Source organism: Eumetopias jubatus, unplaced genomic scaffold (genome assembly GCF_037043125.1).
Source record: "Eumetopias jubatus isolate StellerSeaLion01/CBP00866 unplaced genomic scaffold, mEumJub1_p1.0 scaffold_8, whole genome shotgun sequence".
NCBI classification, from domain to species: Eukaryota; Metazoa; Chordata; class Mammalia; order Carnivora; family Otariidae; genus Eumetopias; species Eumetopias jubatus.
In genome coordinates, this window is record NW_028274814.1 from 122,805,526 (window position 1) to 122,823,942 (window position 18,417).

The 18,417-nt window shown below is 37.3% G+C and overlaps 1 protein-coding gene across 2 annotated transcripts in view; it reads right to left on the bottom strand.

The window, feature by feature from the left end:
• Positions 1-14,847: 14,847 nt before the first annotated feature.
• Positions 14,848-18,417, bottom strand: part of WASHC3 (WASH complex subunit 3) — a 50,831-nt gene continuing 47,261 nt past the window's right edge. For both annotated transcript variants that reach the window (XM_088025305.1, XM_028121712.2), the window contains exon 7: positions 14,848-15,100. In XM_088025305.1, the coding sequence (XP_087881431.1) occupies positions 15,016-15,100 (85 nt within the window). In that variant the 3' untranslated portion in view covers positions 14,848-15,015. The remainder of the gene's footprint in view (positions 15,101-18,417) is intronic.

Here is an 18,417-nt window from a genome sequence, read left to right on the forward strand (position 1 = left end):
GGTACTGGTTGAGACCTGATTTGTGACCTAGGATGTGATCTATTCTGGAGAATGTTCCATGGGCACTAGAGAAGAATGTGCATTCTGTTGCTTTGGGATGGAATGTTCTGAATATATCTGTGAGGTCCATTTGGTTCACTGTGTCATTTAAAGTATTTCCTTGTTGATCTTTTGTTTAGATGATCAGTCCATTTCAGTCAGGGGGGTGTTAAAGTCCCCCCCCCCATTATTGTATTATTGTTAATGTGTTTCTTTGCTTTTGTTATTAATTGGCTCATATAATTGGCTGCTCCCATGTTAGGGGCATAGATATTTACAATTGTTAGATCTTGTTGGATAGACCCTTTAAATATGATATAGTGTCCTTCCTCATCTCATATTATAGTTTTTGGTTTAAAATCTAAATGTCTGATATAAGGATTGCCACCCCAGCTTTCTTTTGGTGTCCATTAGCATGGTACATGGTTTTCCACCCCTTCACTTTCAATCTGGGGGTGTCTTTGGGTCTAAAATGAGTCTCTTGCAGACAGAATATCAATGGGTCTTTTTTTTTTTTTATCCAATCTGATACCCTGTGTCTTTTGATTGGAGCGTTTAGCCCATTTACATTCAAGGTAACTATTGAAAGATATGAATTTAGTGCCATTGTATTGCCTGTAAGGTGACTGTAACTTTATATTGTCTTTGTTCCTTTCTGGTCTGTGTTACTTTTAGGCTCTCTCTTTGCTTAGAGGACCCCTTTCAATACTTCTTGTAGGGCTTGTTACATGTTTGCAAATTCCTTTAGTTTTTGTTTGTCCTGGAAGACTTTTATCTCTCCTTCTATTTTCAATGACAGCCTAGCCGGATATAGTATTCTTGGCTGCATATTTTTCTCATTTAGTGCTCTGAATATATCATGCCAGTCCTTTCTGGCCTGCCAGGTCTCTGTGGATAGGTCTGTTGCCAATCTATTCTTTCTACCATTGTAGGTTACAGAACTCTTGTCTCAAGTTCTGCCCGAGATCCTGCTTTCAGGATTTTCTCTTTGTCTCTGAGACTCGCAAGTGTTACTATTAGATGTCGTGGTGTTGACCTAGTTTTATGGATTTTGAGGGCGGTTCTCTGTGCCTCCTGGATTTTGATGCCTGTTTAATCCTTCCCCAAATTAGGGAAGTTCTTTGGTATAATTTGTTCCATATACCTTCTGCCCCCCTCTCTCTTCCTTCTTCTTCTGGGATCCCAATTATTATAATATTGTTTCATCTTATGGTATCACTTATCTCTTGAATTCTGCCCTCGTGATCCAGCAGTTGTTTATCTCTCTTTTTCTCAGCTTCTTTGTTTTCCAACATTTGGTCTTCTATATCACTAACTCTCTTCTGTCTCATTTATCCTAGCAGTTAGAGCCTCCATTTTTATTGCACCTTATTAATAGCCTTTATTTCTACTAGAAATAGATTAGATTAGTTAGATTTTAGTTCTTTTACTTCTCCACAAAAGGTTTCTCTAGTATCTTCCATGCTTTTTTCAAGTCCAGCTAGTATCTTTATAATTGTCATTCTGAACTCTAGTTCCAACATCTTACTAATGTCCGTATTGATTAGGTTCCTGGCAGTCGGTACTGCCTCTTGTTCTTTATTTTGAGGTGATTTTTTCCATCTTGTCATTTTGTCCAGAGGAGAATAGCTGAATGAGAGAACAAAATGCTAACACGGTAAAACAACCCCAGAAAAATATACACTAAACAAATCAGAAGAGACCTGAAACCAGGGGAAAAGAAAGGGAAAGAAAGAAAAAAGAAAGAAAAAAGAAAAAAAAAGAAAAAGAAAAAGATAAACAAAAAAAAATATGATCAAATACGATCAGGCTGGTGGAGAGATCAGTGCCACATACTAGATTTTGGGCGTATTTTGGTCTGTTAGAAGAAACTGCCTCCCAAAAGTTTAAAGAAAGAAAAACTTATAAATTTATAAAAATAAGGGTAAATACGATGAGGGGATGGACTATGACTGTAAAGATGAAAATTATAAAAGATTTTATAAAGGGAATTGATAAGAACTTGGTTGAAAAAAGAAAGAAATTAAAAAAAAAGGGAGAGTTGTGATCAGGCAGGAGACTAGAGCAAAGCCAATACACTAGAGATTTAGCATATATTTTGGTCTGTTAGAAGGAAGTGTAACCCAAAATCCAAAATTTTAAAGAGAGAACAACTTATATATATACCAAAAATAAGGTTAACTACTATGAAGGATGGAATATGACTCTAAAATTGAAAAATAAAGATTTTTTTAAAAAGGGATTGATAAGATGTTGGTTGAAAAAGGGAAAAAGAAAAATTCAAAATAGAAAAAGAAAAAAAATTTAAAAAATTAACTTTCAAAGACTAAAGAATCTTGGGAAAAAAAGCCATGAATTCTATGTGCTGTATCCCCCTAGTGTTGGAATTCTGCCATTCTCATTGATCAGTAAACTTGGTCTTGGCTGGCTGTTCTTGCTGATCTTCTGGGGGAGGTGCCTGTTGCAGTGATTCTCAAATGTCGGCCATATATATTTTGGATTCTAACACTTCATTGGATGTATCATTTGCAAAAATCCTCTCCCATTCCACAGGTTGCCTTTCAGTTTTGTAGATTGTTTCTTTTGCTGTGCAGAAAGCTTTTATTTTGATGAAGTCCCAATAGTTTACTTTTGCTTTTATTTCCTTTGCTGCAGGAGCCATATCTAGTAAGAAGTTGCTACAGCTGATGTCAAAGAAGTTACTGCTTGTGTTCTCCTCTAGGATTTTTATGGTTTCAGGTCTCCCACTTATCACATACATTTTGAATTTATTTTTGGGTATGGTGTAAGAGAGTGGTTTAGTTTTCCCAATACCATTTGTTGAAGGGACTCTTTTTCCCGCTGGATATGCTTTCCTGTTTTGTTGAAGATTAATTGACCATATGGTTGTGGGTTCATTTCTGAGTTTTCTATTCTGTTTTATTGACCTATGTGTCAAATATTTTTGTTTCAGTACCATATTATCTTCATCACTACAGGTTTGTAAGATAATTTGAAGTCCGGAATTGCTTGCTTCAGCTTTGCCTTTCTTTTTCAAGGTTGCTTTGGCCATTTGGGGTCCTTTTGGTTTCATACAAATTTTAGGATTGTTTTAGCTCTGTGAAAAATGCTGTTGGAATTTTCATAGGGATTGCATTAAATGTGTGGATTGCTTTGGGTACTATAGAAATTTTAACAATATCTGTTCTTCCAATCCATGATGAATGGAGATAGAAGATGTGGTGTATGTGTGTGTAGTATATGTATCTATATATGTATTGTGTATATATATGTGTGTATATATACATACACACACAATGGGATATTAGCCATAAAAATGAATGAAATCTGCTATTTGCAATGACATGGATAGAGTTACTGAGTATTATGCTAAGCAAAATAAGTCAGTCGAAGAAAGACAGATACCATAGGGTTTCAGTTATGTGTGGAATTTAAGAAACAAAACAAGTGAGGGGCACCTGGGTGGCTCAGTCGTTAAGCGTCTGCCTTCGGCCCAGGTCATGATCCCGGGGTCCTGGGATCGAGTCCCACATTGGGCTCCCTGCTCAGTGAGAAGCCTGCTTCTCCCTCTCCCTCCACCTGCCACTCTCCCTGCTTGTGCTCTCTCTCTTTCTGTCAAATAAATAAATAAAATATTTAAAACAACAACAACAACAACAACAACAACAAGTGAGCAAAGGGGAAAAAAGAGAGTGAGGCAAACCAAGAAACAGACTTTTAACTACAAAGAACAAACTGATGGTTACCAAAATGGAGGTGGGTGGGGGATGGGTTAAATAGGTGATGGGGATTAAGGAGCCCACTTTTTGTGATAAGCACCAGGTGTTTTATAAAAGTATTGAACTACTATGTTGTACACCTGAAACTAATATAACAGTATATTATAATGAAAGATATGTTCACTAACTGCAGTTTAAATAAAAACTTCAAAAAACCATTGTTCCATTCTCATCTCTAAGGATGAAAAATAATAGATGTTTTTAGTATAGTTTACATTTACAGAATAATTGAGCAAATAGTACAAAAGTTCAATATATACACTCCACTCCCCTCATTCCAGCTTCCCCCATTAGTAACAAATTGCATTAGTGTGATGCTTTTGTTATAATTAATGGACCATTTTTTGTTACAATTAAGGAACCAATATTAGTACATTATTATTAACTAGTCTATAGTTCACATTAAGGTTCATTCTTTGTGTTGTACAGTTCTATGGGTTTTGACAAATGAATAATGATATGTATCCATCACTTTACATTTTCATACAGAAGTTTAATTACCCTAAGAATATCCTGTGTTTCATCTATTTATTCTACTCTCACTCCCCTCACATCCTAAAAACTGATTTTTTTTTTACTATCTCTGTAGCTTTGCCTTTTCTAAAATGTCATGTAGTTGGAATCATACAATATGTAGATTTTTCACTTACCAATATGCTTTAAAGTTCCTCTGTGTCTTTTCATGGCTTGATAACACATTTCCTCTCATTACTGAATAATATTCCATTGTGTGGATATACTAGAATTTGTTTATTCATTCACATTTGAAAGCCATCTTGGTTGTTTCCAGTTTGGAGAATTATGAATAAAGCTGCTATAAGCATTCATGGGTAGGTTTTTGTGTGGATATAAGTTTCCAACCCAAATGGATAAATACCTAGGAGTGTGGCTAGTGTATGATAAAACTATGTTAGCTTTAAGAAATTACCAAACTGTTTTTCAAAGTGGTCCCACTATTTTGCATTTCCATAAGCTATAAAGGAGTTTTAATGTTGATCTGCAGCCTTTCCAGCATGTAGTTTTATCAGGATTTTGGATTTTAGTCATTTTAATAGGTAAGTGGTATAATCTCATTGTTGTTTTAATTTGTATTTCCCTAATGATACATGATGGCCAACTTGTCACATTTCTAGTGAATATGTGTGTATTCATCTGTGTATCTTCTATGGTATTAAATTCAATTTGCTAAGAAAATTTTAAGAACATTTACCTCTGTTTTCATAATGAATATCAGTCTATAGTTTTATTATAACATGTTTGATTTGGGTGCCAGATTAATATTGGTCTGATAGAATGACTTGGGAAGTAGTTCCCCCTTTTTAATTTTCTGGAAGAGTTTGTGTATAATTGGCATTATTTCTTCCTTAAATGTGTGGTAGGATTTTTTTGTGTGTGTGTGTGTGGTAGGATTTTGGCATCATTTCTTCCTTAAATGTTAGGTAGGATTCACCAATGAAGTCACGTGGGTGTCCAGTTTTCTTTATGGGAATGTTTTTAACTATACATTCAACTTTTGTAGATGTAAGGCTATTCAGATTATTTCTTTTGGAGTGATTTTTGACAGTTTGTTTCTTTTATGGAATTATGTCATAGATTTTATCCTTGAGGCTTTTTGACTTTGCTATCTAGGTATTCTGTGTTTATACTGGCCATTTAAAAACTATGCTGCCAGTTTCTTAGAATTTTCTAAGGTTTGATCTGTAAAACAAGAATTACAGTATAGTAAAGCATAAACTAGTATGGTTAAGATGTCCCTAAGAAAATGTAGAAGTAACTTTACTTGATTGCCACATGACCACATATTATAATACAAGTGAAAAAAACTGAATGTTAGAATTGATGTTAGAATTTCCTAAATATAAAAAAATTTCACAACTCCACTTTGCAGATTACAATGTGAACTTTTAATAAGATTACTAAAAATTTAAGTATTTTGCTTTTGTACAGATAACCAAAAGCATTAATATTTAAGATAAGGATATTACTGATAATTTTTTTTTTTTTACTGATAAAGTATTTTTGTTTATATAACTAAACTTCTTTTCTTTCTTATGTTTCCTGGAAGAATCCTTCAACACCTCTGGGCTTCAATTTATCCACTTGTAAAAAAGAGGCAATTAGACTAGACATTTGCTAAGATTTCTTCTGTATTTAAAAATGTTATTATTCCAATACTTAGAATTTACTGAGAAAAAATATTTGTAAAGTTAACTACGAAGTGCTTAATTCTAAAGTATTTTAATCTACTCATATCAATTTGAACATAAGTATACACAGATGACTAATAAATGATTTGTAGATATTGTAAAATGAATTTTTCCCAAGTTTATTTACTTGTAAGCTGCCAATCTAAAGTAATATTGTTTTGGGAAGAGAGAAAATGAAGTCACAAATAAAATCTTTATACTTCATGTTCCAAAGGAAGATAAATATCTCTTGTTTAAGCTACCTATTCAAAATCCAAGTCAGAGTGACACTCACTTTAGTGTCAGTGCTTTTGTTATTAATCTTCCTAACGAGAAAGGTAAAAATGAATGTTTTTGAAAAGATACATTGGCAGCGTTGCAGCAGCTATTAAAGTAGAGGACTTAAATTGTGAGAATTTAAGTTCTTCATGGATCCTGGAAATTAAGCTTGTTTTTGTGAAGAACTTGATCAGAAACAAAATAGTTTCACTGAATGTTATGTTGTCTGGGCACTCTTCAAGAGCACATGGACACAATTTATTCTCTAACAGGAGCCATGCTCTGGTTCAGATATAAAACTTTCACAGAAAAACTCTGCAGGGTATGTGTAAAAGGAAACATTTAAAAATTGTATTATAATTACAACAGACTATAAAGATACAGATTTAGTCATTGTTTATCCTTTGCTCATTCTTGGAATTTTAAAAACTAAAATTTGTAATGAGAAAGTTCTGGAAATCTTGAGTGTGGCTTACCATCCAATCCAAGACAAAAATTATACATTTTAAGTAAAGGCAAGTTCAGGCCAATTTGGTGTTTTAGAAGCAGCATTGTCTGCAGCAGAAGCTTCTGGTAGTGCCCTGCAACACATTCCCCAGTCCCACCTTGGATGTTAGCCACAGCTGTAATAGACTTGTACTCGATCTCAGACTCACCTTTTGGTGATAGCAACCCATTTCCAATGAACGTTCCATTTCTCCACTTTCTGACACAGTGTCCTTTCCAAGGGCATGGAGCCACCAAGGTGCATAGGCACTATATTCCAGAAATGTAGAGGAGTAATGCCCTCAATCAATGGGTCCAGGGCTCATGGACAGATGATCCAGCCTCTAGTCCTTCTGGGGGACAATTCTGGGAAGCACCTGTTCATTTATTTTTGTTTTGTTTATACTTTATTTTTTATTTGTTTTATAACACAAAACTATTTTTAATATAAAATAATACATTTTGATTGTAGAAAGTGTTTGAGAATAGATTTTCCAAAACATCCTTCTCAGACAAAAAAACTTCATCAAAGATACAGAAAATCTGAATTAAGTTTTTTTTTTTTATGCACCTGTTCATTTCTAAGGAGGTGCTGGTCTTGGAATCAAGTCCCAAGCACCCACAGTAGAAATCTTGATAATATATCCTTGTATTGTATTTTCTTCCTCGTCTCATTCTTCCTGCTCTCACTCCTGCCTCCCCCAGGAGGCAAATAAACTTCTTGTGCCTGAGTGTTTGTCTTGAGATCTGTTTTTAGGAGGAATACAACATAGGACTTTGGTGTGATAGTGGAAAGCAGATCCCTAGGATGGGCTTCTAGAACTTGGTCCCTTATCTTATTTTAAGAATAAACAGGATGATGGTAATTTCTGGTGTGCATCACAATTCATAAGAATCTCACCTGTAGTGGATTGGGACAAGAAGCCATGAGTTATCCAGTAGCTCTGTCACTAGAATGATTTAGGGGCAAAGGATTGTGGAATTGACTAGCATTTGTTAATTGTCTTGGAAACCTTGAAAAAAGGAAGTAAAGACTCAGATCCACCAACTATCATCTTAGGGCACTCTGAAAGCCAAAAGGCCACTTCTGTAGTATTTAAAGAGACCATTATCTCCTCATCTGTAGGACAGCTGTGGTGAAAACCAGGCCCAGGGTTTAAGGGTGGCAGACCTGCAAAGGAGATGATATGTGCAGTCTCTACAAGTCTGCTTTGCTAAAGTCACAGCCCTGATATTGAAGGAGAGGACTGAGATTTGAGATGAAAAAATTTGGGTGGATACACTTGAGCAGCTTGAATATCATGGCAGCCAAAGCAGTATTTTCTCCTTTACTAGAGGAAAGCAGCCTTGCCTTACCTGGAGATCATGAAGTGTTCACTTGAAGTGGATGCCTTCCATGTACAATAACCCCTGCCACCTCAGTATTTATCTTTCCCTATTGCCTTGAGAATAATGTCAAGTTTCAGCTGAGAGAGAAAATATAGTCCTTGATCTGGGAAGAAAGAGCCTATTTACTGAAAGAATTTTAGGAACTGGCTAACAAGCACTGGCAGAAATCTGGAGAACATGTGTGGGAATAGATCTTGAGTCTGTCGGACCAGAGTGGGCAGAAAAAAGGCTGGATAGAGGAGAGTTTATTGACATGAGAGCACGCTCTTATGACTCAAGATTTAACATCCTGGCAATAGGGCTGGTGCTAATAGGCTGTTGGGATGATTTCATGAAATTTGGTCATGATGGCCTACACTAAGTGAGATGGAGATGCTGAAATCGCCTTGTCAAAGTACTGAGGAAGAGGTCAGGGGCTGAGAGGTGGGAATGTTAGAATGGATTTATTTCTTGTGTTGAGAGAGCCAACCTACTATTTTCCCAGGAAGGATCCAGAGAACTCTCTTTACTAAGGAAAAAAACTTAATTCAGATTTTCTGTATCTTTGATGAAGTTTTTTTGTCTGAGAAGGATGTTTTGGAAAATCTATTCTCAAACACTTTCTACAATCAAAATCACTACCTGCCGGTAGTGATATTCAACCATCAGTGGCAAAGCAGCACCAAGCTGAAGTGGCAATCAAGATTCCCTGCTAAGCAGGGATCTGTGTTGGTAATTAATATACCATGGTGTACCTCATGCTCAAGGTAGAAGGTAGCAGACTAGAGTATAGCTTTAATTGTAACACTCCAAGAAAGCATGAGCTGGTGAGAAGGCTAATGTCAGCTGCTATAAAGGAGAAGTGTTTTCCTGTAATTATTATCTCATCATGTCCATCCATCGAAAAGGAGGCCAAAGTCCTTTGAAAAATGCCACCTTGGGGCACCTGGGTGCAGCTGGTTGGGCAGCCGACTCTTGATTTCGGCTCAGGTCACAATCTTGGGGTTGTGGGATCAAGCCCTATGTCAGGCTCTGTGCTCAGTGCACAGTCTGCTTGTCCCTCTCCTTCTGCTCCTTGCTGCGCTCTCTCATAAATAAATAAAATCTTAAAGAGGAAAATGCCACCTTTTCCACTACAAGTATATATAAAAAATATTTCCTCAGTCTTTCTTTAAAGAACTATAAACTACTTGTCAAAGTAACTGTACAATGGAGAAAGGGGAATACTTAATCCTTTTAAATGTTGTTGGATAGAGGGCCAAATTGACTTAATATCAAGTAATCTAAGATGTCATCATTTTCCCTCAATTAGAGTGGGGCATTATGGACACCAGGTAACAAATAAAGTCTGGGTTCCAGTCCATCTTACAGTACTTTCAACTGGACTAGATAGGTCCCTGTGGCTATTGCCCTGGTCTCTGAGTACATACTTGGGATATTCTTAACAGCTTCACATTGATTCCCTGACCTATGGAATAAAATCCATTATGGTAGGGAGGATCAAGTAGAAATCCCTACAATTGCACACTGCCACCCCAGCCAAGATAGTAAACTAGAAAAAAATATTGCATTCTGAGTGGAATTGCAGAGATTAGCACCATCTTCAAACACTTGAAGGATGCAGAGGTGGTACTCTCTGCATTCACCTGTATCACCCTGCTAAATCACAAGGACCATGGTAGAAGACAAAGGACTATCATAAACTTGACCAAGTGATCATGCCAATCATGGCTCCTATGCCAGATATGATACCTTTCCTGGAACATATCAACACAGCCTCTGGTATGGGATATGACTGTTGATTTGGAAAACTTTTTTTCAATCATTAAGGACATCAAAAGTGATTATGTACATGGGAAGGATAGCAATGCATGCTAACCTACTGTCATAGGGTTATGTTAACTCTCTTGCTCTCTCACTATGTAGTCTGCAGGAATCTTGTTCATACTGATATTCCACAAAACCTCATGCTGGTAACTTGTATTGGTAAATCAGGCTAAAGATTTAGTGAAGAGGAAGTGGAAGGGACTCTTGGTGCCTTATAAGATGGAAGATAGAAGACACAAGCTAGAAGATAGAAGATTCAGATCCTTGCAGATTTTAGGGGTCCAGTGGTCTGGAGAATGCTGGGACAGGGTAAAGGACAAGGTACTCAGCCATCAGAAAGGATGAATACCCACCATTTGCATCGACATGGATGGAACTGGAGGGTATTATGCTAAGTGAAATAAGTCAAGCAGAGAAAGACAATTATCATATGGTTTCACTCATATGTGGACTATAAGGAATAGTACAAAGGACCATAAGGGAAGGGAGGGAAAACTGAATGGGAAGAAATCAGAGAGGGAGACAAACCACGAGAGACTCTGGACTCCAGGAAACAAACTGAGGGTTACAGAGGGAGGGGGGATGGGAGGATGGGGTAACCGGGTGATGGGTATTGAGTGCACGTGATGTGATGAGCACTGGGTGTTATACACAACTAATGAATCATTGAACACTACATCAAAAACGAATGATGTACTATATGTTGGCTAATTGAACATAAAAAAAAAAAAGGACAAGTTACTGAACTTGCACCCTCTACCATTAAGAAAGAGTTATAGCATGTTGGGGGCTTTGGCTTTTGAAAGTCAAATACTGCTCTCACCCATTTGTGGGGAGATTTGGAAGGCTGCTAGTTTCAAATACAGTCCAGAGCACAGAAGGCTGTGCTCCAGGTTCAGGCTATGACATAACTTGCCCTGCTGCTCAGTTGATTACATGACAGATTATCCATTGACAGACACTACAGATACCTGAGGTAGACACTGTGTAGCATCTCTGGCAAGTTCTAATAGACAGCACAAGATCTTAGGTTCTGGAGCAAAGTCATATGCTTTCTCATTGTTTGAAAAGCAACTCCTGGTATGTCTCTGCATTTATCAGAAACTGAAAATCTGATGTCAAATGATTAACTGGAGCTGCCCATCAAGCGGTGGATATTATCAGATTCACCAAATCATAAGGTCAGATAGTCACAGTAGTAATCCATCATTCGATGGAAATGATGCATTTGGAATCAAGCCTGAGTAAGTCCAGAGGGCATGTGTAAGTTACATGGACAGGTAGCCTAGATTCCCTATAATTTACCTCTCTTGCACTAATGCATCTCCTTCAACCTATTCCTATGATCTCATCGGGAATTCCCTATGATCAGTTGTATCAGTTATTTATTGCTACAGTAATGCCATATAATAATCAAAAAAATCTTTATGAGAATCAACGATGAGCATTTGTTATTCACACATCTAAGGCCAGCTGGGAATTGGTAGGCATATGTTCTGGTCTTGGCTGGGCTTGCTCACATTTTGAGCTTGGCTGCCGGGTTTCTAGAACAACTTAGCTATGCTCCACATATCTTTCATTTTTCATCAGACTATCCCAGTCACGTTCTTATATCAGTGGCAGAGGCAAGACCAACCATCCAAGTATTTTTCAAGCCTCTGCTTGGATCACATTTGCTAACATTCTGTTGGTCCAGAGCAAAATCACATGGCTAAATTCAGAGTCAAAAGGTGTGGCAGAACGCTCCACCCAGAGTGGGAAGGCAATGCAAAATTATATGGCAAAAGGCATGGAAACAGGAAGAGGTGAAGAACTGAAGCTCTTTTTTGCAATATCAACATGCCAGGTGACAGATAAGGAAAAAGTAGGCCTTGTTCATGGACGGACCAGCTTGATATGTTGGTGTGAGCCAACAATGGCTGGCTTCTACACTATTGCCTCTCTCAGAGGAGGCCATAGAGATTAGTGGTGAGGGAAAAAGCTTCCTGATGGACAGAGCGCTTCAAACAGTACTCTTGGTCATCCATGATGATAGAGAAAGACATGGCCTGAGTTAAGAATAAAAAAAAAATCTTTTTGACTATGGCAAAATGTGCAGATTTTTGTATCATGGAATGTCAATGAGAAAACACTCACATGAGGAAGCAAAGATCAGGCAGACAGGATGATTCCAATAGATTTCAGCCAGTCTTGTCCATAACCACTTCAGGCTTGCACAACAAACCCATGAATGGAGTGATCATGGTGACAGAGTTGGAAGCCATGCATGGGATGGGCCCAGTAGCTTCGATTTTTTTCTCATTAAGGATGATCTAGTTACTACTACTATTGAATATGTGATCTGTCACAAGCAGATACCAATGATTTGGTACTATCCCTTTATTAAAATCAACTAGTTACTTGGTAGCAAGTTGTGTGTGTTAATTTCCTTCTACCCCAAAAGAGGAAGTAATTCATTTGTATACTAATTAATTTGTACTCTTAATGTAGGTTTGCCCTCCTTTCCAGCAGTACCTCTGCCACCATTACTATCTGAAGGTCTACAGAATGCCTATTACCAACATAGTATCCTGCATTACATTGCCTCAGACCAAGGAACTGTTTCATAGCAAATGAAGAACATGAACAATTAGATCAATGAATCTACATATACAGCATTATCCAGAAGCAGTTAATCTAGGAGAACAATGAAATGACCTATTATAGGGTCAGCTTAGGCATCAGCTCAGGTATAACATCCTGTAGGATTAAGATCCCATTTACCAGGATATGATACATGTACTATACCAATGGCCAATATATGATGCCATGTCCCCAACTGCAAGGTGCAGGAACCAAGAGGATAGAAATAGGATTGGCCTTTCTTACCACCATTCCCAGTGAGTTACTTGTAGAATGTGTTTCCCATTCCTACCACCTAGGCTTTGCTGGATTGGAGGTCCTGTATCCTGACGGAGTAAAGGGAAGAAGCTCGCACACTTCCACCAGGAAGCACTGTAAGGACTCCACAAAACTGAAGCTACAGCTGCCAACTGGTCCTGTTGGGCTGCTCATGTCTGTGGGACAACAGGCAAGAAAGGGGAATTAATATGTTGGTTAACATGAGGAGCTAGGAATGTGACTACAAAATAAAACAGTGAGGATGTGTCTGGAACTCAGGTGATTCACTGAGGGCATGTCTTGATGTTTCCAAGGCTGATGAAAACAGCAAACAAACAATTGTGATAATCATAGCCTAAAAAAGGGCAAAGTAACCAAGACTGTAGATCCCTGAAGGGATGAAGGTCTGGTTCACTCTAGCAGTCGACCATACTAGGTCAGCTGAATTTCTGGCAGAGAGCAATGAAAACCTCAAATGAGGCGGGGAGGAAGAAGATAATGAATATATTTTGGCCTTGGGTTCAGTAATAACAGGAACTGTAGCTTGTCTAATCCTTCTGGGTAGTCTTTTATAGAATGTGGCTGACCACCACCTTGAAGATTCAGTGATGGAGTGGACTTAATATGGGACTCAAGCAGCTCTGCATAGGCAAGAACTATTCAGCAATACACACCTCTTTTGCCCAACATCACATCCCCTTGTCAACTTCTGCTATCAGCTACAAATGCACTTGACAGTTATGAGCTCAGACTTGTCTTTTTTTTTTTTTAAAGATTTTATTTATTTATTTGAGAGAGAGAATGAGATAGAGCATGAGAGGGGAGAGGGTCAGAGGGAGAAGCAGACTCCCCGCTGAGCGGGGAGCCCGATGTGGGACTAGATCCCGGGACTCCAGGATCATGACCTGAGCCGAAGGCAGTCGCTTAACCAACTGAGCCACCCAGGCACCCAGACTTGTCGTTTTTTGCTAGTGAAATCCCACCACAAGTGTGAGCCATGCATCTGTTTTCTGTTCCAAGTCCTTTTTCAATGTTGGAAGCCCACCTTCCCACACAAAAGTACAGCCCAGAAGTGCTGGGGTAATCAATGCTCCTGGAGGTAACTTTCAACTAATGGGGGATGGAAACTGGTTAATAATTATCCTATCTGTATTAGGTGGGCATTTTTGGGAGGTATTTTGTAAGCTCCTCAGGTCTTAGTCCAAAATGGCAACCTTAATAATATACTTTTGTATTGGTTTTCTTCCTCTTGCTCTTCCTGTTCTCTCACTTCTGCATCCTGTGATTACCTCACAAATGACATACTTACACTCAAGTCCTTTTCTCAGGGTCTACTTTCAGGTGGGCTAAACTAAGATGAGCACCATTAATCAAATGCATTTATATATCTTTTCATGTAAGTATTTTAGAAATTTTCTACACTGTGTGCAAATAATTCTTCGTGAATTATTTGGTAAGGTGAGGACAGCATTTTAAATATTTTTTTTTCTGTTTAGGCAATAAAAGAGTTGATCACAAGACGCTTGCTTGCTCTGAGACACATTGAAACTACCTTCAATTCAATTTCTATCTGATAATAAATATTTTAAAAATATCTGACACTTTAAGAGCATAGGAACTAATGGACAAGTGGTGGAAAGCTCTATATGCTAACAAATATGACCAATAAATTCCAAATTCACACTTTCTATGATATATAAGCTTCAAGTTGTCACAGAATATTTAAATCTGGTATTAGTCTCTGTCAGAAACTTCTTAACTACTCTTACAATACAAATGCACATAATATTTTTCATGCTAAAACAGTCACAAAAATTGAATAACTCACTTAGCCAAATTCACTTTTTTTGCAAAGAGTCTATTATTGATCGCCAATTGACTTCATTTTCAATGCTCACCGCATCCCTGAAATATCCCATCTTAGTATTTGTAGCACTAACAGCACTTTATTTAGGTTATTCTATTTTTCAGTCATAGCCCTGTATTTTGGTAACAAGACATACTGCCAGGTTATAGACACTTTATTTTTTATTTTTTAACATAGAGGAAGTTTGGTGGTGGATATATGGCCAGTTGATGTTTTTATGACTAGAGTTCAAGTTCAGGTTCTCTTTCTCATAGAATGTAATGTATACCTACACATGTATATGTAACTGTTATCAAAATTAAGCTTAGTCACTAAAAGAAGATTCACTGTCTGAAATTTCTTCTGTATTTTTTTCACCTTCACCATCAGGCACTGGAGCATCTGGCCTCCTAAAAGAGAAGGGAACAATTTTTAAAGGTTTTTCCAGCTGAAAAAAAGAATTTCCTAACTGTAAATTAGGTTCATCCTAGAATATTGCTGAGAATAAATCTGCCAAGTCTGCACCCTTAACTGAAAGAGTCTCCCGCTCTCCACAGCATGCTTCTCTTTGGTTTCTCCAGCGCCATAAGGACCAAGTGCTGTTCCTGTATGGGCCACAGCACTGTTTTCTCTTGCCAGTCCTTACAGAATGCTACTTCAGCACTTTCTGCCTTCTCATTACCAGGGAGACCCAACTACAGATGGAGATATGATGTAGAGAGGTTGGTATGCCCACTGCTACATCTCTGCAGCCTCCAAGTGTACAGGAGGCAGAGAGAAAGGAAAGCTAGAAATGGAAAGAAAAGGAAAATCTTCATGTTTCAGGAAAGCTGCAAAAAGAAATTTAAAAATGGAAGAGAGTGAAAGAATGGCTATTAAGAAACACAAACAATATGGAAATTTTGCAGGGGAGAAGAGGGTCTGGTAAAAGAAGGTTCTTAATGTTTGTTGAGTGTTTTCATTTATATTTTATCTTCATAGAATGAATGTAAAAAGTATGAGTTGGCAAAAATAATGTCTCAAAGATTCCCTAGGCACAACAAAGAGTTATGAGAATGGTTAAACTCCAACTTTGCAGGGATATATTATAATAGACCAAATGAAATTTTAATGGTGTCATCAAAACAGTCAACTAGATAGGCTCTATAGTGTTTGTTAGTAAATCATTTAATCAATATGGTAATACTATTGTTCAGCCTCTCTTCACTCTTACGAAGAAAGTAAATTAAGCAAGTAAAGTATACTTCTGGGGAAATTAAGAAGGAAAGGAAAAATGATATAGCATTGAAACCTACCAGACTTATTTCTCCCTCAGGCTCTTTGATTCTTATTAAAGAATTAGGACACCAACCAATAAAACTTTGCCACAAATATAATTACTGTTACTCAAATTAAAAAATGTACAATCTACCATTTAGTTATTAAGAATTATGGCTGAGGTTGGGCTTATGTTTTTTAATATTATATCTGTCATGCTACAAAACAGAGAAATGCTGGCATTGCTCCCAGCAATGGGTCAAACATAAACCCATTTGCTCTGCTGTACAATTTTAGATTATGCTTATGAGGAAGTCACACGTACTCAATATAGTAAAACTTTAAAGCTGGGTACAGCATGTCTAAGTTTTGACTGATATTCCATCCCTAAAATACTAACACAAGACCATAGTCTTCATTGTTCTCCATAGAAGCAAGAACTCTAAAATAGTGGGCATGAATACTGGAAACATTTTCCAAGTAAGTTTCTCTGCTATATAGGTGATTTCTTACTGTCTTTACTTCGTTAAAAAGGAAAAAATTACCAGAAGGAATTATTTGAATACTACATCAAATTATATCTATGGCAACTCAAACAAATAAAACAATGTATACGATGCCTCCAAAATAAATGCTAGTTAAGGGCAAAAGCAGCTTAAGCTTAGAAGGAGCTGAAATTATATACTTAATTTATGTGTGTAGCCATTTTTAAAAATGTGATCATCACAGCTGTATAGCATAGGGTTAAGAACACAGATTCTGGAGTCAGAATGTTTGGATTCAAATCCAGTCTTGCTACATTTTTGAGCAACTTTGGGGAAGCTAGGTAACCACTCTGGATCCAACTAACTAACTGGATTGTTATTAAGATTAAAATGAGGGGTGCCTGGGTGGCTCAGTTGTTAAGCATCTGCCTTCGGCTCAGGTCATGATCCCGGGGTCCTGGGATCGAGCCCCACTTCGGGCTCCCTGCTCAGTGGGGAGTCTGCTTCTCCCTCTCCCGCTCCCCCTGCTTGTGTTCCCTCTCTCACTGTGTCTCTCTCTGTCAAATAAATAAATAAATTTTTAAGAAATGATTAAAATGAATTATTATGTGTAAAGTATATCAAATAATATTTGGCACATAGTAAATATATTAAATAAATGCTATCTTCTATCATCATCATCATCATCATCACATACCCACCATTTTTCCAGGAACTGTGTTAGGTGCTGGAAATACAGAAATGAATAACAAGTAGTTCCTGCCCTGAAGAAGCTGATATTTTAGGGGAATATTTCAGAGGGAGACAGAAATGCAAATTATTATTATATAGTGTGATATACATGAATACAGTTGTAGTAACTATGCTTATGTGAAAAGAAAAAGTAATTCACTCTATGAGGTTTGGTCAGAGAAGATTTCAGAGTAGTGGAGACACTTGTGAAGGCTATTAGGATAAGAGTAGGAGTTTCCCAGAAAAGATGGGAATAAGTGGGGATGAGAGGGTTCTGAATAAAGAAAAAAAAAGGGGGAATTCGTGCCGCATTTGGGAACTATAAGTCATTTGGGAACTAGAATATAAGGCAATTGCAGTTAAAACTTGATGACATTAGACCATTTGGCAGGAGCAATAGGTATGAGAATTTCCTTCCTATTTAAGGATGAATAATACTCCTTTGTATGTATATACTACATTTTGTTTAGCCATTCACCTGTGGGTGGGCATTTGGGCTGTTTCCACCTTTGTGCTACTGTGAATAATGCTACTATGAACATGGTATACAAATACATGTTTGAGTCCCTGCTTTCACTTCTTTTGGGTATATACCCAGAAGTGGAATTGCACAACCTTATAGTAATTCTATGCTTAATTTCTTGAGGATCTGCAATATTGTTTTCCATAGCAGCTATATTATTTTACATTCCCACCAACAGTGCACAAGGGTTCCATGTTCTTTGTATCTTTGCTAATACTTGTTATTGCTTGTCTTCATTCATTTAAAAATAAATTTTAGGCTACTTTGACTTGGAATTGCTAGGAAGACAAAAGAAAAAGCATACACTAGTCCCTTTTGGATATAAAAAAGAGAAAAACTTCAAGATATTATGAGAATCAAAAGGGATAATGTGTATGAAAGTATTTTATAAGTTAAAAACTTTACATGAAAAACCCACAGCAAATATTATCCTCAATGGGGAAAAGCTGAGAGCCTCTCCCTTAAGATCAGGAACACGACAAGGATGCCCACTCTCACCACTACTGTTCAACATAGTACTAGAAGTCCTAGAAACAGTAGACAACAAAAAGAAATAAAAGTTATCCAAATTGGCAAAGAAGTCATCAAACTCTCTCGCTTTGCAGATGACATGATATTTTATGTGGAAAATCCAAAAGACTCCACCCCCAAATTACTAGACCTCATACAGCAATTCAGTAATGTGGCAGGATACAAAATCAATGCACAGAAATCAGTTGCAATGCAACTG